Source organism: Oncorhynchus clarkii, chromosome 22 (genome assembly GCF_045791955.1).
Source record: "Oncorhynchus clarkii lewisi isolate Uvic-CL-2024 chromosome 22, UVic_Ocla_1.0, whole genome shotgun sequence".
Lineage (NCBI taxonomy): Eukaryota > Metazoa > Chordata > Actinopteri > Salmoniformes > Salmonidae > Oncorhynchus > Oncorhynchus clarkii.
The window spans coordinates 39,979,483-40,001,765 of NC_092168.1; the positions used below are offsets into that span (position 1 = coordinate 39,979,483).

At 44.0% G+C, this 22,283-nt stretch overlaps 1 protein-coding gene across 3 annotated transcripts in view; it reads right to left on the minus strand.

Moving 5' to 3' along the window:
- Positions 1–22,283, minus strand: part of LOC139380896 (tyrosine-protein phosphatase non-receptor type 4-like) — a 97,362-nt gene that overhangs the window by 28,683 nt on the left and 46,396 nt on the right. For all 3 annotated transcript variants that reach the window (XM_071124050.1, XM_071124049.1, XM_071124051.1), the window contains exons 4-12: positions 21,458–21,500; positions 21,294–21,372; positions 14,215–14,259; positions 13,609–13,661; positions 10,209–10,329; positions 9,904–9,991; positions 8,208–8,296; positions 5,471–5,534; positions 328–500 (exon numbers count right to left, since the gene is read on the minus strand). In XM_071124050.1, the coding sequence (XP_070980151.1) occupies positions 328–500; positions 5,471–5,534; positions 8,208–8,296; positions 9,904–9,991; positions 10,209–10,329; positions 13,609–13,661; positions 14,215–14,259; positions 21,294–21,372; positions 21,458–21,500 (755 nt within the window). The remainder of the gene's footprint in view (positions 1–327; positions 501–5,470; positions 5,535–8,207; positions 8,297–9,903; positions 9,992–10,208; positions 10,330–13,608; positions 13,662–14,214; positions 14,260–21,293; positions 21,373–21,457; positions 21,501–22,283) is intronic.

The window sequence follows — 22,283 nt, forward strand, 5'->3', positions numbered from 1 at the left end:
TGTACCCTTTCTAATCTCCATCTGAGACGTGAATCCATATGAATAATGGAAAAACTCCTTTTACCCCAAAAGCGTTTTGAAAGGACTAAAGAAAAACAAGCCCAGTTTTGGGTTTGCGTTAATAATTAATCTACTTTTCCCAAAGACGAGAGCACAATAGGCAACCACTAATACAATTCCCCAAACACTGACTGTTGATGCCACTCATCGTGACCTCGCAAACATCTTTGACCTGTGTTGACATTTCAGTGGCAGTGCTTCGTGCCTTGCAGGTATAGTGTGTATGGGTTGATGCATGCACCTGTGGCAATGGGGATTTTCTCTTACCAGTAACGAAACTTGGAGCCCAGGGTAAAATAGTGGGCAAAGAAGTTATTCTGAGGGGGAACGGGCCGGTCCAGACGGAAGAAGGTGTGATGCTCTACACAGGTCTTCCATAGGTTCTTACAGGCTCTGTAGCTCACCATGTTAAACCCCAGCAAGGTCTCCCTCGTCTCATTCTGTAGGGGGAGGGAGAGAGATAAAAAGTAGAGGAGTGAGGGAGAGACAGAATGAGAGAGTGAGGGAGAGACAGAATGACATTGAGTAACAACAATAATGAGAAAGAACATGTTCCTATACTAAGAGCAATATATTCCGAGCTGCTGTTATGTGACCACCCCCACACATCATTCAATTCCTTTAATAACATAGGCTTTATTGTGTACTATGAATTGGGGGGGGGGGGGGGGGGGGGCAGTAATGAGGTGTTGAGTTAAAATCTTGGTCCTATGGTCACAGATGTCAAGACAATGCTACAGTGCCATTTTCATAGATGGGGAAATAGAATGTGTTGGATTAGCCACCATGATCCGGTAGGTTTGTCGCACGAGACAATTCATCTCTATCTGCAGCCCCAACATCCCCATACCCCTCCCTCAGCCTCTACGGTGTTTCCTGAGGGCACATGCCACATCCCCATACCCCTCCCTCAGCCTCCACAGTGTTTCCTGATGGCACATGCCACATCCCCATACCCCTCCCTCAGCCTCCACAGTGTTTCCTGAGGGCACATGCCACATCCCCATACCCCGCATTCAGCCTCCACAGTGTTTCCTGAGGGCACATGCCACATCCCCATACCCCTCCCTCAGCCTCTACGGTGTTTCCTGAGGGCACATGCCACATCCCCATACCCCTCCCTCAGCCTCTACGGTGTTTCCTGAGGGCACATGCCACATCCCCATACCCCTCCCTCAGCCTCCACAGTGTTTCCTGAGGGCACATGCCACATCCCCATACCCCTCCCTCAGCCTCTATGGTGTTTCCTGAGGGCACATGCCACATCCCCATACCCCTCCCTCAGCCTCCACGGTGTTTCCTGAGGGCACATGCCACATCCCCATACCCCTCCCTCAGCCTCCACAGTGTTTCCTGGGGGCACATGCCACATCCCCATACCCCTCCCTCAGCCTCCACAGTGTTTCCTGGGGGCACATGCCACATCCCCATACCCCTCCCTCAGCCTCTACAGTGTTTCCTGAGGGAACATGCCACTCGTCATGAAGACATGGTGGTCCCCATTCCCACTTGGGTCATTATGTTCAGAGACAGCCATAGCATAATGTTCTAGTAAGCTGTCTGATTAATATAGCCTGTGAGCCTAGTTAAGGTTCAGCGTCCTTTAAAAAATATATATGTTTACTTTGCTGTGACTGTCCACACTAGCATCTTGAAACGTCGTCAAGGAAGAGCAGGTTCTCAGCATCTTGAAATGTCGTCAAGGAAGAGCAGGTTCTCAGCATCTTGAAACGTTGTCAAGGAAGAGCAGGTTCTCAGCATCGTCGTCAAGGAAGAGCAGGTTCTCAGCATCTTGAAACATCGTCAAGGAAGAGCAGGTTCTCAGCATCGTCGTCAAGGAAGAGCAGGTTCTCAGCATCTTGAAACATCGTCAAGGAAGAGCAGGTTCTCAGCATCGTCGTCAAGGAAGAGCAGGTTCTCAGCATCTTGAAACGTCGTCAAGGAAGAGCAGGTTCTCAGCATCTTGAAACGTTGTCAAGGAAGAGCAGGTTCTCAGCATCTTGAAATGTCGTCAAGGAAGAGCAGGTTCTCAGCATCTTGAAACGTTGTCAAGGAAGAGCAGGTTCTCAGCATCTTGAAACGTCGTCAAGGAAGAGCAGGTTCTCAGCATCGTTTTAAAGGAAGAGCAGGTTCTCAGCATCGTTGTCAAGGAAGAGCAGGTTCTCAGCATCGTTGTCAAGGAAGAGCAGGTTCTCAGCATCTTGAAACGTCGTCAAGGAAGAGCAGCTTCTCAGCATCTTGAAACATCGTCAAGGAAGAGCAGCTTCTCAGCATCTTGAAACATCGTCAAGGAAGCAGGTTATCTGACCAACACCATCATCATGTACAGTAGACTAAAGCTCCCCTCGCCTCACCAAGAGGTCAGATAATGTTAGGCGATTAGGACTGGCTCACAGTCGGTGTTCCAATTCATCCCAAAGGTGTTCGATGGGGTTGAGATCAGGGTTCTGCGCAGGCCATTCAAGTTCTTCGACACCGATCTCGACAAACCATTTCTGTATGGACCTTGCATTGTGCATGGGGGCATTTTCATGTTGGAACAGGAAAGGGCCTTCCCCAAACTGTTGCCACAAAGTTGGAAGCACAGAATCATCTAGAATGTCATTGTATGCTGTAGCTTTAAGATTTCCCTTCACTGGAACAAAGGGGTATGACCCGAACCAGGAAAAACAGTCCCAGACCATTATTCCTTCACCAAACTTTACAGTTGGCACTATGCATTCGGGCAGGTAGCGTTCTCCTGGCATCCGTCAAACCCAGATTCATCCGTCAGACTGCCAGATGGTGAAGCGTGATTCATCACTCCACAGAATGTGTTTCCATGACCGAGAGCTTTACACCACTCCAGCTTGGCATTGCACATGGTGATCTTCGGTTTGTGTGCGGCTGCTCAGCCATGGAAACCCACTTCATGAAGCTCCTGACGAACACATTTTGTACTGGAGCTGCTTCCAGAGGCAGTTTGGAATTCAGTAGTGAGTGTTGCAACCCAGGACAGATGTTTTTACGCGCTTCAGCGATCCCATTCTATAAGCGTGTGTGGCCTATCACTTCGCGGCTGAGCCGTTGTTGCTCCTAGACATTTCCACTTCACAATAACAGCACTTACAGTTGCCCGGGGCAGCTCCAACAAGGAAGCATTTTTATTTTTTTTAACTGACTTGTTGGAAAGGAGGCATCCTATGACGGTGCCACGTTGAGAGTCACTGAGCTCTTCAATAAAGACATTTTACAGGCAATGTTTGTCGATGGAGACTGCATGGCTGTGTGCTCGATTTTATACACCTGTCAGCAACGGATGTAGCGGAAATAGCCGAATCCACTAATTTGAAGGGGTGTCCACATACTTTTGTATATATAGTGTATTCATACCCATTGACTTTATCCACATTTTGCTACGTTACAGCCTTATTCTAAAATGTATTACATTTATTTTTTCCATCATCAATCTACACACAATACCACATAATGACAAAGCAAAAACAGGTGTGTAAAAAGTTTTGCAAATGTATTTCAAAAATGTTTAAAAAATAAATAAATCTATATACATTTACATAAGTATTCAGACCCTTTGCTATGAGACTTGAAATTGAGCTCAGGTTTATCCTGTTTCCATTGATCCTCCTTGAGATGTTTCTACAACTTGGAGTCCACCTTTGGTAAATTCAATTGATTGGACATGACTTGGAAAGGCACACACCTGTCTATATAAAAGGTCCCACAGTTGACAACGCATGTCAGAGCAAAAACCAAGCCATGGGGTCGAAGGAATTGTCCGTAGACTTCCGAGACAGGATTGTGTCGAGGCACAGATCTGGGGAAAGGTACCAAAACATTTCTGCAGCATTGAAGGTTCCCAAGAACACAGTGGCCTCCATCATTCTTAAATGAAATAAGTATTTCTAAAAACCTGTTTTCACTTTCCATTATGGGATATTGTGTGTAGATTTATGAATATTTAAATGTTTTTTTAAATATATCTACAGATAAGGCTGTAACGTAACAAAATGTGGAAAAGTCAAGGGGTCTGAATACTTTCTGAATGCACTATATATATTGTATTATATACACAATACATATACTGTTCTTCATATATATATATATATATATATATATATATATATGACAATTTGGACAGCATATGGATTGAATATGTAGTATATCTGAAGAACAGTATATGTATAGTATATAATAAAATATATATTGTTTGCAGGAACAACTTACTACTTTTCCTTACTACAGGAGGAAGATGTAAAAGGAGGGAAATGAATTTCCTGGTTCGTTGTTGCTTTTTAAAGCATGTGCAGTGACCCGCGCTCACATGACCCATATCTCCATGGGCCGGCGTCCCAAATGGAACCCTGTTCCCTATTCATGGGGCGGCAGGGTAGCCTAGTGGTTAGAGCGTTGGACTAGTAACCGGAAGATTGCGAGTTCAAACCCCCGAGCTGACAAGGTACAAATCTGTCGTTCTGCCCCTGAACAGGCAGTTAACCCACTGTTCCCAGGCTGTCATTGAAAATAAGAATTTGTTCTTAACTGACTTGCCTGGTTAAATAAAGGTAAAAAAAAAAAAAAAAAAAAAAAAAAAAATGGCACTACTTTGATCAAAGCCCTGGTCAAAAGTAGTGCACTACATAGGGACTAGGTTTAAATTTGGGACGTCATCCATGAATAATTCAGTTTGAGTGACACCCTGGAGGCTGGGCGACGGCCGCAGTGCTCTTAGTACAACTGCTCTGGAAAAACCCCTTCTCCATTATGAAACCAGGGAGGGAGAGGGGTGATGGGGCTGTTTTGGGGATCTTTTCCTGAGATTCCATGGAACAGAAGAAGTAGGAGAGGGAGCCTGCAGCACTTTCAATTCATTTTCAGATCACGCTCCCCACCTCCACACCCAAAATGCATTATCTATTCTTCATAATTAATAAGCATTTAAGAGGCTCTCCCTCCGTTGCTCTTCCAGATTTCAGTGACAGTCAGCGGCGGAGCAGGCCGGTGATTATGCCAGAAAACCAGTTCATCAAATAAACAAATATGGACACTGGGTCTGGGTGAGGGGGCAGTTAATGTTGTTCATGTCTAAGCTTGGTTGTTTCAGATTGATATGGTGCCTGTGGAGTGATGAGGGACTGGACCAGTGGTAGGTGGTCCATTAGCAGTGCTAGCTAGTTTACTCCCTGAGGAAGAGCCAGACAACTGGATCTGTTTTGGGGACACTAATGGCAGGGAAGCACAGTTACACAAGCTGAGGCAGAACCTGTGGCTGTGTTCACTGCTGTGTTTTCTGCTGGGTAAGTCATCATTCCTACAGTATAAAACACATTGCTGCTAGATTAGTAGATCCCACCTTACATTCACATTTTATTGTCAAAATAAGGACAATGAAAACGACGGCTTGAATACCTACCACTTCTCTCCTGAGCTGAACGAAGAACTGTTTGCACTTGAACAATATTTTCACAATCTTCAACCTGAAAGGGGTGAGTGAGAAATACACAGAAATTGCGTCACAATGCGTGTCACTGCAGAGGGTCTCCTTCCTTCACGGCTCAAATCAGAGCCTTCGCTGCAGAGAGCAGCTGTCTCCCCCTCAAAACTAATCCCCCCTCTCCTCTCTTCCTCCCTTCCCCCTCCCCTCTTCTCTCCCTTCCCCCTACAGCCTTTCTACATGACTCACAGCTCAGATAAATATATTTTAAATTCACACACTCTCTCTAAGACAGCGTGTTCTAATATAGCTCATTTGTCAGCCCGTTGTGGACATTAATGGGAGAGAGGCTAGAATTCACACATCTCTCTTAGATACCGGACCCCTCTGCTTTCTGAGAGGAGTAACGTTGTGTATCACCTTTTAATAGTATTGGCAGGCAAGCCAAACAGAGAGAGTGGTCAATAGGAGCGAGCCTTCTCGCTTGACAGTGGAGGACAGCTGTTGTGAAACGCGCCACTGTTAGCAGCCCTAAATTTAGCCTGACTGGAAAGCGTCGGAGCTGCCTGTGCTACAGCAAGCAGCTGGCTTTTAAGAATGTGCTGTGAGGAGCTAGTGGGGGGTGGGGAAGTGTCTGTGTCAGTGTGTGTGTTGGATTATTACTCGTCTGGTGGGGATTTGGGCTGTGCTCTCCCACCCCTTGCACACACTTCCAGTAGCCCCACCAACACAGCTGAATATCAAAGATTTCTAAGAATTAAATCTTTGGGCCTCAAAGACAATCCACATGAAAGTCTAAACCGCTCTGAGATTCTAGGAAGGATCATGTGTAGTTTACAGATGAATATGTAAAACAGTTATGTGATGTGCTTACAAGAATCCTATTTAACACTTCTCGGAATGCTTCTGCAACCTGGAATGATATCTGGGGCGGCAGGTAGCCTAGTGGTTAGAGCGTTGGACTAGTAACCGTAAAGGTTGCAAGATCGAATCCCCGAGCTGACAAGGTAAAAATCTGTCATTCTGCCCCTGAACAAGGCAGTTAACTTCTTGGTGACAGGGGGGCAGTATTGAGTAGCTTGGATGAATAAGGTGCCCAGAGTAAACTGCCTGCTACTCTGTTTCAGATGCGAATATATGCATATTATTAGTATATTTGGATAGAAAACACTCTGAAGTTTCTAAAACTGTTTGAATGATGTCTGTGAGTATAACATAACTCATATGGCAGATGACAATCAGAGGTGTATAGTTTTTCAACTAACTATTCCAATATACAGTGTAAATGGGCTCATAATGCACTTCCTAAGGCTTCCACTAGATGTCAACAGTCTTTAGAACTTTGTTTCAGGCTTCTACTATGAAGGGGGAGAGAATGAGAGGGGATTGAGCCAGGTGTCTGGCAGAGTGCTCAACGCTCGTGAGGCGCAGTCAAGAGAGAGTTAGCTCTCGTTCCATTGCTTTTCTACAGACATTGAAATTCTCCGGTTTGAACATTATTGAAGATTTATGATAAAAACATCCTAAAGATTGATTCTATACTTAGTTTGACAAATTTCTATGACCTGTAATATAACTTTTTGAACATTTCGTCCGACGTTCGGCTGGACCTGAACGCGTTTGGATTTGTTTACCAAACACCCTAACAAAAGAAGCTATTTGTACATAATTGATGCACTTTATCGAACAAATCAAACATTTATTGTGGAACTGGGATTCCTGGGAGTGCATTCGGATGAAGATCATCAAATGTAAGTGAATATTTATAATGCCATTTCTGACTAAATGTTGACGACACAATATGGCGGATATCTTTTTGGCTGCTTTGTTGTCTGAATGCTGTACTCAGATTATTGCATGGTTTGCTTTTTCCGTAACGTTTTTTTACATTTATTTTTTTATCTGACACAGCAGTTGCATTAATAAGGAGAAGTATATCTCTAATTCCATGTATAACACTTGTTTTTCATCAACATTTATAATGAGTATTTCTGTAAATAGATAACGCGCCAAAGTAAAATGAGATTTTTTGATATAAATATGCACTTCAGCGAACATATTGTGTAACATGAAGTCCTATGAGTGTCATCTGATGAAGATCATCAAAGGTTAGTGATTAATTTTCTCTCTATTTGTGCTTTTTGTGACTCCTCTCTTTGGCTGGAAAAATGGCTGTGTTTTTCTGTGACTTGGTGGTGACCTAACAATCGTGTGTGGTGCTTTCGCTGTAAAGCCTTTTTGAAATCAGACACTGTGGCCGGATTAACGAGAATTTTATCTTTAAAATTGTGTAAAATTCTTGTATGCTTGAGAAATTTTGATTGAGATTTTTGTTGTTTTGAATTTGGCGACCTGCACTTTCACTGTCTGTTGGCGAGTTGGGACGCTACCTTCCCACATATCCCAGAGAGGTTAACCCACTGTTCCTAGGCCGTCATTGAAAATAAGAATTTGTTCTTAACTGACTTGCCTAGTTGAATAAAAGGTCAAATAAAAATATATAGCAAAAATATATACATAAAAAAACACATATCCTCATCTTTCCTCTTCCTACTTAGACATTCTAAATGCTTACTGTATGTGTAACACAATCTACCGAAGTGGACGCTCTGTGTGATCACAAACGATCCCCTTGTAGCAACGATCAAATTAATTATAGGATTTACAAATCGCCTCATCTTGTATCAGAATCAAAAGACTCCCGTTTGTCACTTACCAGGGAAAGCAGTTGATTCGTACCCTGTTCTTGTAAACCACGATCCCTGCTGACATCACCCCAATTAAAATCTCAGTGTTGCGTTGATCCTGGAACACACACACAGAGACAGAGAGAGAAAATTAAGTGTCTAAGCACCCTGACAGTGGGCCAGCCTGGTGGAAGCTTTGGAGGGGGTACAGACACAGACCCTCTCCCCCTATGGCAGGAGTGGGGGTACAGACACAGACCCTCTCCTCCCATCCCCCTCCCCCCATCTCTCTATGGCAGGGTGGGGGTACAGACACAGACCTTCTCCTATCTCCTTCCCCCCCATCTCTCTATGGCAGGGTGGGGGTACAGACACAGATCCTATCCTCCTATCTCCTTCCCCCCCATCTCTCTATGGCAGGGTGGGGGTACAGACACAGACCCTCTCCTCCTATCCCCCTCCCCCCATCTCTCTATGGCAGGGTGGGGGTACAGACACAGACACAGACCCTATCCTCCCATCTCCCTCCCCCCATCTCTCTATGGCAGGGTGGGGGTACAGACACAGACCCTCTCCTCCTATCTCCCTCCCCCCATCTCTCTATGGCAGGGTGGGGGTACAGACAAGGACACTCTCCTCCAATCTCTCTATGGCAGTACCGACACAGACCCTCTCCTCCTATCTCCCTCCCCCATCTCTCTATGGCAGGGTGTGTGTGTGTGTGTGTGTGTGTGTGGGGGGGGGGGGGGGGGGGGTAAGGGTATGACAACAGTAGGGGGGCAATATAGTCCCTAGTTTAAAATGGGGCACAACCACTCCACCTCTTCACTGTAAGTGTGATGATCATCCTACAGCAAAAATGGCTGGATGGACAATGGTGGCTGGGCCTCAGTTGAGATCTGCCATTCACTCATTGTACCAATCATTTTGTGACCTGCTTTGTCTTATGAACCAAACTACTATCCAGACAAAAACAACCAAACCTAGACAGTCAGACAGACAGACCAAGACACCCAAACATGCACATAAAAGTACACAGACAGACAGACCAGACGACACACACACAACACACACCACACACACACACACACACACACAATCTGGGACAAAAAGAGAAGTCTGTCTAATCGGACAATGAGGGAAATCTCTGTACTCCAGACAATGGCTGGATTAGTGGATTCCCTAGTCCACAGACACAGCTTGTCAAGGCTCAGTGGTTCTGCTGTTCCTCAGCTATAAAGGGATACTTCAGGATTCTGGCAATGAGGCCCTTTATCTACTTACACAGAGTCAGATTAACTTGTGGACACCATTTTTATGTCTCTGTGTCCAGTATGAAGGAAGCTCGAGATAGCCATAGACTTCGTCATTGCGCTAACGCTAGTTAGCACTGGCTCACAAAACTACCTCTAACTTCCTTCATACTGAACACAGACATATTAAAATGGTGTCCACAAGTTCATCTGACTCTGTGTAAGTAGATAAAGGGCCTCATTGCCAAAATCCTAAAGCATCCCTTTAAAGGCTTCATGAGGGCCTGGCAGCTGGGGACAGAGGAATTACATACTACTGTACGCTGCCTCAACCTACTTGAACCTGCTGGCTTAGAAAGCACAGGCTTTTCTAGGGCTAAAGCACAGCTTTATGGAACATGGGTATCAGTGCTGCTATGACAAGTGCCCTTTCTACTGTAGCAGTGACAGACACACAGGGGAGCAGCCTTACCCTTGCATAGTGCAACTCCACTCCGTACAGCTCCAGCGTCCGTGCTGTGTTCAGGTAATTAAACTCTGACTGGGCAGAAGACAGACCACTGAGAAGTAGAGAGAACGAGAGAGAGACGGTTCCTCTAATCAAAACGCACGTAATCCATTCACAGAAGATGGAGCAGCACAGTGAGACCATGCCTGGAAATGCACTCAATAAAACCATGAAAACCTAGTCTGCTATAAGAGCTGGGGCAGACAAGTGACAAGCATACAGCTATGAATGAACATGTGTGCCTGGGGCATGAAGATGGGCCTCTCTACCTGTGCTGTTGGTGGTGTTTGGTGACCTCCTTGTGGAACCCTTGTGGTGGGTTGGGAATGAAGCAGAACTCTGAGAGGTAGCCAGGAGCATGCTCCGAGTCACTGTAGTCTCCTAACTCAGCTACACAACACACAGAGAGAGAATCTATTCAATAGTACACAGACAGTTAAGGCGACACACATAGCCTATATGATACACAGCAAACAGTAGGCCTATATTGTACTGGACAGACAAACCATTGCCTATCAATGCAGTAATGAATACAAGAACCTCAATCAAAAGCCTGGTTATGAGGTCTGTTTATAAAATACACAAGTGGGTTGAGAAGCTTTGGACCACCAACCACCACTACAGTAGCGGAGTACCTCAGATCCATTAGCTTGTGGTCGTGTGTGAAACAGACACCAATTCATTGGAGTGGACCTCTTAAAAGGCCAATCCTTCATTGTAACAATAACAAAGCAGTGTCCTTGCCTCTGGTTTTGTGAAAAAGCTGAGGAATTCAAGGACTGACCATACAATATAACATGTATTGTTTTAAGCATGTTGAAGCTATACAGTGTTTGTTTACAAACACTGGAATAAAACAAGCTTGTATTAGTTATATTCAAGAATCAATGGATATTTATAACTCATTTATAAGTCCAAAAATGTATGTAGCAACTGCAGATTGCTGCTTTAAAATGGATAGTTAGTGATTTTGACAATGTCTCATGGTGCATTTTAAAGGAAGTTGCCACCTAGCGTTCGCACAAATGGTAACTAGCGTAATGACAGGAAGTCATGCCTAGTTTGACTTACTGTCATTGCGCTAACGCTAGTTAGCATTGGATTGCAAAACTACATCTAACTTCGTTCATACTGGACGCAGAGACGTAAATATGACATCAACAACTTAATCTGACTCTGGGGAAAAATCCCTTTAACCAAGGGCTCATAACAAACGGATCAATTCAAAACAGTTCTTGATCTAATCACCACACAAAAAAAAAAGACCCACAATGTTAAAACTAACCGGTCAATTGCCTATGGATTTATGAGCAGTATGCAAATAAATATCCACACAGCACTAACACCAAAGCTTTCAGCAGAGTGCATTTCTTGATCGAATTTGACCAGCCTCACTGATTTGGTAAAACTAACCGAATGACCAGCAGCATTTACCAGCAGCATTGAATCATCTTGAAACTGAATTGAACCTAAAATGATTCATACCACTATCCCCATGGCTACAATGAAATGAAAACCTTCTCTTGGGGAGGGACATTGAGCTAAGTGAGATTCTGGACATGGACACCCACAGGTTGTGTTAGAGGTGCAGTTCAAATCCCTCCAGTGACCTATATAGCCATGAGACTCCCTGGGGAGTTTGGAGAGAGAGGCAAGCCTCAGCGGGCCACTGAAGTGGGAATGTGGACAGATTGAATTGGCTACCATTGGCTATCCCCCTCTCCAATCTGTCAGGAGCCATTATTCAGGTCAATCTGGTGACACAGGCTGGTAAGCTACACTCCTCAGGCTAATGGGCCCATCACAATGGTAGGCTGTGGCTCTATGCTAGCTGTGGACCGCTAGGATAGGCTATACTATGATAACATGTTACAGTAGTCTGCGTGCTAATTTATTAGCTAGAATGTTGGTTACCGAGTAATAATAATAGCATCAAACACCTGGAAACCATGTGTTTGATACCATTCTACTCATTCTGCGTCAGCCTTTACCATAAACCTGTTCTCCGCACCCTCTTGTGTTGTGTGCTGCACTATACTGTGCTGTCCTGAGCATGCTTGGCGAATGGCCAGTCACACTACCAGCACAGAAAAGTCATACCACACAAATCAATCTGGGACAAAAGACGGGGAGAAACTGCCATGTCCTGCTAACGTTGGCTGTCATTGTAAATAATAATTTGTTCTTAACTGACTTGCCTAGTTAAATAAAGGTTAATTAAATTAAAAAAGCAACAAGGGCATAAAGAGAGGATTTATGGCCGATTTCAGGCTCCGCTGCAAACTGCTTGTATTTTTGGGTGAGAGAATTAAAGAATAAATTGGATATGACATAGTAAAAAGTTATGCAAGGCAGCACACACAGTGTGACCATTGGGAAGTCCTGGTGAGTACACTGACTCTCAACTAAAGTCTTACAACACACATCTTTCTAGTCATCTCACAACAAAAACGCTGGAGTTGCCTAGTGGTCAGAAACTGTGTAGCCTTGTATGAAGCAACAGAGAGATCAAATGTGTGAATTAACTACAAGTAGCTACATATCTTTAGCAGCAGGCCAGGAGAACGGGTACTTACATTGAACAGCATGGGACGCCAGGAGAACGGGTACTTACATTGAACAGCATGGGACACCAGGAGAACGGGTATTTACATTGAACAGCATGGGAAACCAGGAGAACGGGTACTTACATTGAACAGCATGGGACGCCAGGAGAACGGGTACTTACATTGAACAGCATGGGACACCAGGAGAACGGGTACTTACATTGAACAGCATGGGAAACCAGGAGAACGGGTACTTACATTGAACAGCATGGGACGCCAGGAGAACGGGTACTTACATTGAACAGCATGGGACGCCAGGAGATTGGGTACTTACATTGAACAGCATGGGACACCAGGAGAACGGGTACTTACATTGAACAGCATAGAACGCCAGGAGAACGGGTACTTACATAGAACATGGGACGCCAGGAGAACGGGTACTTACATTGAACAGCATAGAACGCCAGGAGAACGGGTACTTACATTGAACAACATGGGACGCCAGGAGAACGGGTACTTACATTGAACAGCATGGGACACCAGGAGAACGGGTACTTACATTGAACAGCATGGGACACCAGGAGAACGGGTACTTACATTGAACAGCATAGAACGCCAGGAGAACGGGTACTTACATTGAACAGCATAGAACGCCAGGAGAACGGGTACTTACATAGAACATGGGACGCCAGGAGAACGGGTACTTACATTGAACAGCATAGAACGCCAGGAGAACGGGTACTTACATTGAACAACATGGGACGCCAGGAGAACGGGTACTTACATTGAACAGCATGGGACACCAGGAGAACGTGTACTTACATTGAACAGCATGGGACAACAGGAGAACGGGTACTTACATTGAACAGCATAGAACGCCAGGAGAACGGGTACTTACATTGAACAACATGGGACGCCAGGAGAACGGGTACTTACATTGAACAGCATGGGACACCAGGAGAACGGGTACTTACATTGAACAGCATAGAACGCCAGGAGAACGGGTACTTACATAGAACATGGGACGCCAGGAGAACGGGTACTTACATTGAACAGCATAGAACGCCAGGAGAACGGGTACTTACATTGAACAACATGGGACACCAGGAGAACGGGTACTTACATTGAACAGCATAGGACGCCAGGAGTGCGGCAGTGTTGTGCGGACAGGGCAGTCTGTGGGACACAAACCACAAACACACAAGTCACCACATTAATTCATTTGGATCAATAGGAAAATCATTACAACAGCTTTTATTGATGGCGGCTACCAATAAAGTGTAGTGTAACCGCGTGCTGGCCTGGTAGAATCAGTGTTAGTCCACTAGAACAGTGTGTCAGCGTGCTGGCCCGGTAGAATCAGTGTTAGTCCACTAGAACAGTGTTTCAGTGTGCTGGCCCGGTAGAAACAGTGTTAGTCCACTAGAACAGTGTGTCAGCGTGCTGGCCCGGTAGAATCAGTGTTAGTCCACTAGAACAGTGTGTCAGCGTGCTGGCCCGGTAGAATCAGTGTTAGTCCACTAGAACAGTGTGTCAGCGTGCTGGCCTGGTAGAATCAGTGTTAGTCCACTAGAACAGTGTGTCAGCGTGCTGGCCTGGTAGAATCAGTGTTAGTCCACTAGAACAGTGTGTCAGCGTGTTGGCCCGGTAGAATCAGTGTTAGCCCACGAGAACAGTGTGCGAGTGTGCTGCTGAACCTGTGTAAATAAGAACAGCCAACTGAACTAACCTTCCAGTCAGGATGTCCTGTTTGAGCTGGAGGAAATACTGGTACCTACAGGGAATAAGGAGAGCAGTTACACCAACAACAATGTGATACAGATGTCTCTGTGATTATGGACCAGAGGACATAATGTACAGTACACTAGAAAAAGCAGCTGGACCAGACCCACTCACATGGAGCTTCTCCCATGCTCATTGCTTAGGCAACATTTCTATGACTTAACTTGTAGCCTGTTGTTTTTGTGTATAACTAATACTGAATGAATCTCATCATAGTGTAAGAGCTCACCAGCACTGTTGTTGTGTGCTGTCTGGAATCGATAACGCACATCCAAAACAGATCCATGCCTCCATCTTAGACATGCATAGTGGTTTACTCACTTAATAAGGCTGTCTGAGCAATATCATGCTTGAGTGGTGCATGGATTGAATAAATAACACTGGAGTATCTAGTTGACTGTAACTCTGTTTTTAATGACCATGGATGGACACCCTTGCAATAGGGGCTGACAGCATCCATGGCATGCTATTCACATTTATGTCTAGCTGTGTGCCAGGCAGGCAGCAGTAGAATTAGCCCATTATTGGTTAATATACAGTGCCTTGCGAAAGTATTCGGCCCCCTTGAACTTTGCGACCTTTTGCCACATTTCAGGCTTCAAACAAAGATATAAAACTGTATTTTTTTGTGAAGAATCAACAACAAGTGGGACACAATCATGAAGTGGAACGACATTTATTGGATATTTCAAACTTTTTTAACAAATCAAAAACTGAAAAATTGAGCGTGCAAAATTATTCAGCCACTTTACTTTCAGTGCAGCAAACTCTCTCCAGAAGTTCAGTGAGGATCTCTGAATGATCCAATGTTGACCTAAATGACTAATGATGATAAATACAATCCACCTGTGTGTAATCAAGTCTCCGTATAAATGCACCTGCACTGTGATAGTCTCAGAGGTCCGTTAAAAGCGCAGAGAGCATCATGAAGAACAAGGAACACACCAGGCAGGTCCGAGATACTGTTGTGAAGAATTTTAAAGACGGATTTGGATACAAAAAGATTTCCCAAGCTTTAAACATCCCAAGGAGCACTGTGCAAGCGATAATATTGAAATGGAAGGAGTATCAGACCACTGCAAATCTACCAAGACCTGGCCGTCCCTCTAAACTTTCAGCTCATACAAGGAGAAGACTGATCAGAGATGCAGCCAAGAGGCCCATGATCACTCTGGATGAACTGCAGAGATCTACAGCTGATGTGGGAGACTCTGTCCATAGGACAACAATCAGTGGTATATTGCACAAATCTGGCCTTTATGGAAGAGTGGCAAGAAGAAAGCCATTTCTTAAAGATATCCATAAAAAGTGTCGTTTAAAGTTTGCCACAAGCCACCTGGGAGACACACCAAACATGTGGAAGAAGGTGCTCTGGTCAGATGAAACCAAAATTTAACTTTTTGGCAACAATGCAAAACGTTATGTTTGGCGTAAAAGCAACACAGCTGAACACACCATCCCCACTGTCAAACATGGTGGTGGCAGCATCATGGTTTGGGCCTGCTTTTCTTCAGCAGGGACAGGGAAGATGGTTAAAATTGATGGGAAGATGGATGGAGCCAAATACAGGACCATTCTGGAAGAAAACCTGATGGAGTCTGCAAAAGACCTGAGACTGGGACGGAGATTTGTCTTCCAACAAGACAATGATCCAAAACATAAAGCAAAATCTACAATGGAATGGTTCAAAAATAAACATATCCAGGTGTTAGAATGGCCAAGTCAAAGTCCAGACCTAAATCCAATCGAGAATCTGTGGAAAGAACTGAAAACTGCTGTTCACAAATGCTCTCCATCCAACCTCACTGAGCTCGAGCTGTTTTGCAAGGAGGAATGGGAAAAAATGTCAGTCTCTCGATGTGCAAAACTGATAGAGACATACCCAAAGCGACTTACAGCTGTAATCGCAGCAAAAGGTGGCGCTACAAAGTATTAACTTAAGGGGGCCGAATACTTTCGCAAGGCACTGTACCTACCAAGCTGATCCTAGTCTTAGACTAAGTTGTCGCGAACTCTCAACCCCAGACCTACTCCTAACCCGTTTACTGTAGTCTTCTCCATTAGTAGAATGATTAGCTGAGGGCTTTTAGCAAGTGCAATACAGTAGCACAGGGTAATTCATCTTCTTATATGGGCAGGACATGGCAGGTTGTAATATTAATAACACTAATGACTAGATAAGACAAATGACAAGAGATACCAACATTTACACAAAACAGTACATTAGAGACAAAAGCTACATCAATCTACAAGCTCACATCCACCAACCCCCAATGGAAGTGTTTCCATAAAGACCAGGAAGGGTTGCCATATTTTCATGAAGTGGTTGAATTTATTTGTTAAAGCATAGGCAATCTTCTCCATATGAATACACTTATTCATTTCAGAGAGCCATCTTGTAATTGGGAGAGGGGAAATGATTTCCATGTCAATGCAACACATTTTCTTGCAGTGGCAAGAGCGATTTCTGTAAATTTGATCTTTAAATTATTCCTCAAATTCACATTTGTGAAGTTACCCAGAAGGTATATTTCAGGGTCAAGAGGGAAAGGGACCTCTATAATCAAGGCCAGGGTGTCACAAATATCATGCCAGAAGGCTTGTCATTTAGTACACTGCCAAGTTGTTCCACATCTAAAACACATTTCTGATATTTCAGGGTGTAACCTCTGAGGTGTCAGATAGAGTTGGTGGAGGAAGTTGTAATGTAGAAGTCTATATCTAGAGTTGATGGTCGCCGACACACTATCGTGGCATAGGTCCAATCATAGACCCTTATCAATTGTAGGATTCAAATCGGATTCCCATCGCTCTCTTGACTTATGTACATCTGGTTGTGGGCATTGTTGCATTAGCAATGAGTACACTCTGGATGTAAATGTGTGTGTGTCATTGTTATCATGGAGTAGTTGTTCAAAACTTGATAGGTTTGGTAAAGTCATATCTCAAAGTAGTTCTGAGAAAGTTTCTTAACTCTAAATAATAAAATAAATTATTATTGGATAAATGGTATTTATCTTTAAGTTGCTCAAATGACATACAGTTGAAGTCGGAAATTTACATACACCTTAGCCAAATACATTTAAACTCAGTTTTTCACAATTCCTGTCATTTAATCCTAGTAAAATGACCTTTTTAGGTCAGTTAGGATCACCACTTCATTTTAAGAATGTGAAATCTCAGAATAATAGTAGAGAGAATGATTTATTTCAGCTTTTATTTATTTCATCACATTGCCAGTGGGTCAGAAATTTACATACACCAATTAGTGTTTGGTAACATCACCTTTAAATTGTTTAACTTGGGTCAAAAGTTTCAGGCAGCCTTCCACAAGCTTCCCACAAAAAGTTGGGTGAATTTTGGCCCGTTACTCCTGACAGAGCTGATGTCACCGAGTCAAGTTTGTAGGCCTCCTTGCTCGCACACACTTTTTCAGTTCTGCCCACACATTTTATATAGGATTGAGGTCAGGGTTTTGTGATGGCCACTCCAACACCTTGACTGTGTTGTCCTTAAAGCCATTTTGCCATGACTTTGGAAGTATGCTTGGGGTCATTGTCCATTTGGAAGACCCATTTGCGACCAAGCTTTAACTTCCTGACTGTTGTCTTGAGATGTTGCTTCAATATATCCACAAAATGTTCCATCCTCATGATGCATCTATTTGGTGAAGTGCACCAGTCCCTCCTGCAACAAAGCACCCCCACAACATGATGCTGCCACCCCCGTGCTTCACGGTTGGGATGGTGTTCTTCGGCTTGCAAGCCTCCCCCTTTTTCCTCCAAACATAAATGGTCATTACGGCCAAACAGTTCTATTTTGTTTCATCAAAGCAGAGAACATTTCTCCAAAAAGTACGATCTTTGTTCCCATGTGCAGTTGCAAACCGTAGTCTGACTTTTTTTATGGCGGTTTTGGAGCAGTGGCTTCTTCCTTGCTGAGCAACCTTCCAGGTTAGGTTGATATAGGACTCGTTTTTACTGTGGATATAGATATTTGTGTACCTGTTTCCTTCAGCATCTTCACAAGGTCCTTTGCTGCTGTTCTGGGATTGATTTGCACTTTTCGCACCAAAGCACGTTCATCTCAAGGAGCTGGAACGTGTCTCCATCCTGAGCGGTATGACGGTTGCGTGGTCCCATGATGTTTATACTTGCGTACTATTGTTTGTACAGATGAAAGTGGAACCTTCAGGCGTTTGGAAATTGCTCCCAAGGATGAACCAGACTTGGGGAGGTCTACAATTCTTTCTGGGGTCTTGGCGGATTTCTTTTGATTTTCTCATGATGTCAAGCAAAGAGGCACTGAGTTTGAAGGTAGGCCTTGAAATACATTCACAGGTACACCAGCAATTGACTCAAATGATGTCAATTAGAAGCTTCTAAAGCCATGACATAATTTTCGAGAATTTTCCAAGCTTTTTAAAGGCACAGTGAACTTAGTGTACGTAAACTTCTGACCCACTGGAATTGTGATACAGTGAATTACAAGTGAAATAATCTGTCTGCAAACAATTGTTGGAAAAATGACCTTTGTCATGCATAAAAGAGATGTCCTAACCAACTTGCCAAAACTATATTTTGTTAACAAAAATATGTGGAGTGTTGAAAAACAAGTTTTAATGACTCCAACCTAAGTGTATGTAATCTTCCGACTTCAACTGTAAGTACCCCATCTATATAACAATGTTCTACATGACATAAATCTATATAAACATTTTCAATATGATTTGTTCCCTTCTCATGCTGAAACATGTTGCTATCCAAGATAATTGGCAGGAGTCTGTTTTGCAACAGGGGTGTTTTGGGTGACAAGTCCTGTTTCAGACCAAATAACTTACAAATGTCATACCAAGATCTTACTAAATTGATGGTACAGGGATTGCTTGTTCTTGTGGATATAGTCTTGGGGTTCCACTTGCGAGGCATGCAAGACTAAACATTGCGAAATGCAGAATACCAAGATAAGTGTATCTCTCTGCCTGCCTGTATCTCTCTACCTGCCTGCCCCTCCTCTCAATTCAATTCAAGGGGCTTTATTGGCATGGGAAACATACGTTAACATTGACAAAGCAAGTTAAGTAGGCAATATACAAAAGTGAAATAAACAAAAATGTACAGTAAACATTACAAAAGAATAAAAACATTACAAAAGTCATATTATGTCTATGTACAGTGTTGTAATGATGTGAAAATAGTTCAAGTACAAAAGGGAAAATAAAACAAATATAGGTTGTATTTACAATGGTGTTTGTTCTTCACTGGTTGCCCTTTTCTTGTGGAAACAGGTCACAAATATTGCTGCTGTGATGGCACACTGTGGGATTTCACCCAGTAGATATGGGAGTTTATCAAAATTGGGTTTGTTTTCAAATTCTTTGTGGATCTGAGTAATCTGAGGGAAATGTGTGTCTCAAATATGGTCATACATTTGGCAGGAAGTTAGTAAATGCAGCTCAGTTTCCACTTCATTTTGTGGGCAGTGAGCACATAGCCTGTCTTCCCGAGAGCCACGCCTGTTCACGGCAGCCATTCTCAATAGTAAGGCTATGCTCACTAAGTCTATACATTGTCAAAGCTTTCCTTAAGTTTGGGTCAGTCACAGTGGTCAGGTACTCTGCCAAATAGTTTTTTTGTTAATTCTTTCCAATGTGTCTTTTTGTTTTCTCATGATTTGGTTGGGTGTAATTGTGTTGCTGTTCTGGGGCTCTGTGGGGTCTGTTTGTGTTTGTGAACAGAGCCCCAGGACCAGCTTGCTTAGGAGACTCTTCTCCAGGTTCATCTCTCTGTAGGTAATGGCTTTTTCTACAAAAGGTTTGGGAATCGCTTCCTTTTAGGTGGTTGAAGAATTTAACAGCTCTTTTCTGGATCTCCCTCCCTCAGGCTGGCCTTCCTGCCCCTCTCTCTCCCTCCCTAGCGCTGGCCTTCCTGCCCCTCTCCCTCCCTAGCGCTAGCCTTCCTGCCCCTCTCTCTCCCTCCCTAGCGCTGGCCTTCCTGCCCCTCTCCCTCCCTAGCGCTGGCCTTCCTGCCCCTCTCACTCCCTAGCGCTGGCCTTCCTGCCCCTCTCTCTCCCTCCCTAGAGCTGGCCTTCCTGCCCCTCTCTCTCCCTCCCTAGAGCTGGCCTTCCTGCCCCTCTCCCTCCCTAGAGCTGGCCTTCCTGCCCCTCTCCCTCCCTAGCGCTGGCCTGCCTGCTCTTTCACTTTGCTAATGATGCATGTGTGTGTTCAGTCTGTTGCCTGGAGAATATCCTAGTTCAATCATGGGACCGATGTCGCCGGGATACAGAGGTATTTTCGGGCCAGTCTTGCGAGCACAACTCTTCAGTACTCTTCGTTGCTGAGTGGGTGGGGCTGTTTTTGTCTCATAATATGAAATTACAGTAGGCTACTGGTAGCCTGTAACGATGACCCTTTTCAGATATAATGGAATGGAAAGCGCCTCGGCTACAGCATTTTTGTTTGTCTGTTAGGGTAAGGCTACACTACGGCTTTTTAAATGCAGACACAAAACTTTCTCTGGAGATATGAATGGCATTTTAGTTGTCTGTAAAGTAATGCTGCTTCTGAAGTGGTTCTAACTTCCATCACTAGGCGACCAGAACTGTCAATCAAATCGCACAACCTGCCTGCAGAACACTCTCTCCTAAAAAAGTAAAGTTATTTTAAATACCGTGACTTACCAAGACATTTAGTAGAAAGAAAGGAAATCTAGCTACTCTACCATAAAAAAACAACACAGCAGCACATCAATCAGCAACGTTTCTTGTGGTCAGAGAAAGAATAGAACATATGCCGGAGCAGAACTCCACCGTCTGAAAAGGTACAGGCCCTTCTGAAGCCTTCATAACTTGTCAATAGCGACCACTGATAACATGTTACTGTAGCTGCATTCCATGTCTGTAAAGGGTTGCAGTTGATATAACGTCATTGCCGGGTCATACATACGTAGTAGGACCATTATTCTACATGTGGAATTTTGGCAGATTAAACATTAAGCAAAATGTTCCATTTCTAATTAGTATCCTTACCTAGTGTACTCTTCCTGAAGTTTATTAGGGTCGGTCACAAAGAACTTCACTCTGAAGCTCAGATTATGAGGCGATCCCCCTGTAAATGCACAATGAGAGATTATTGTATCTACACTTAAAAATAACCACTTCCTAGTTCATCCATCTACTGAAGGGTCACCTACGTTTAAGTTGTTTCCTGATGGGTTTGTTTGGATCCAGCCATCTCTGTAAAAGATAAATGAGGAGAAACTCAATGACACAACAGCATTTCCTCAGCAGCCGTGTTCATTCTCAATTATTCACAAGTCAGCCCCCTCCATCTCTCACTCTCTGTTTTCTAGTTGGGAAATGCAGGCCCGGGCCGTGATGATCTGTAGCTAGTAACAGTGCATTCGGAAAGTATTCAGAACCCTTCACTTTTTACACATTGTCACATTAAAGCCTTATTCTAAAAATGCAATAAATAGAAACAAATCCTCAATCTACACACAATACCCCATAATGACAAAGAAAAAACAGGTTTAGAAATGTTTGCAAATGCATTAAAACATTTTTTTAATGAAATAGCTTATTTACATAGACCCTTTGCTATGAGACTCGAAACTGAGCTAAGGTGCATCCTGTTTCCATTGATCATTCTTGAGATTCTTTGACCACTTGGGGCCCACCTGTGGTAAATTCAATTGACTGGACATGATTTAGAAAGGCACACACCCGTCTATATAAGGTCCCACAGTTGACAGTGCATGTCAGAGCAAAAACCAAGCCATGAGGTCTAAGGAATTGTCCGTAGAGCTCCGAGACAGGATTGTGTCGAGGCACAGATCTGGGGAAGGGTACCAAAACATTTCTGCAGCATTGAAGGTCCCCAAGAACACAGTGGCCTCCATCATTCTTAAATGGAAGAAGTTTGAAACCACCAAGACTTTTCTTAGAGCTGGTCGCCCAGCCAAACTGAACAATCGGGGGAGAAGGGCCTTGGTCAGGGAGGTGACCAAGTATCCGATG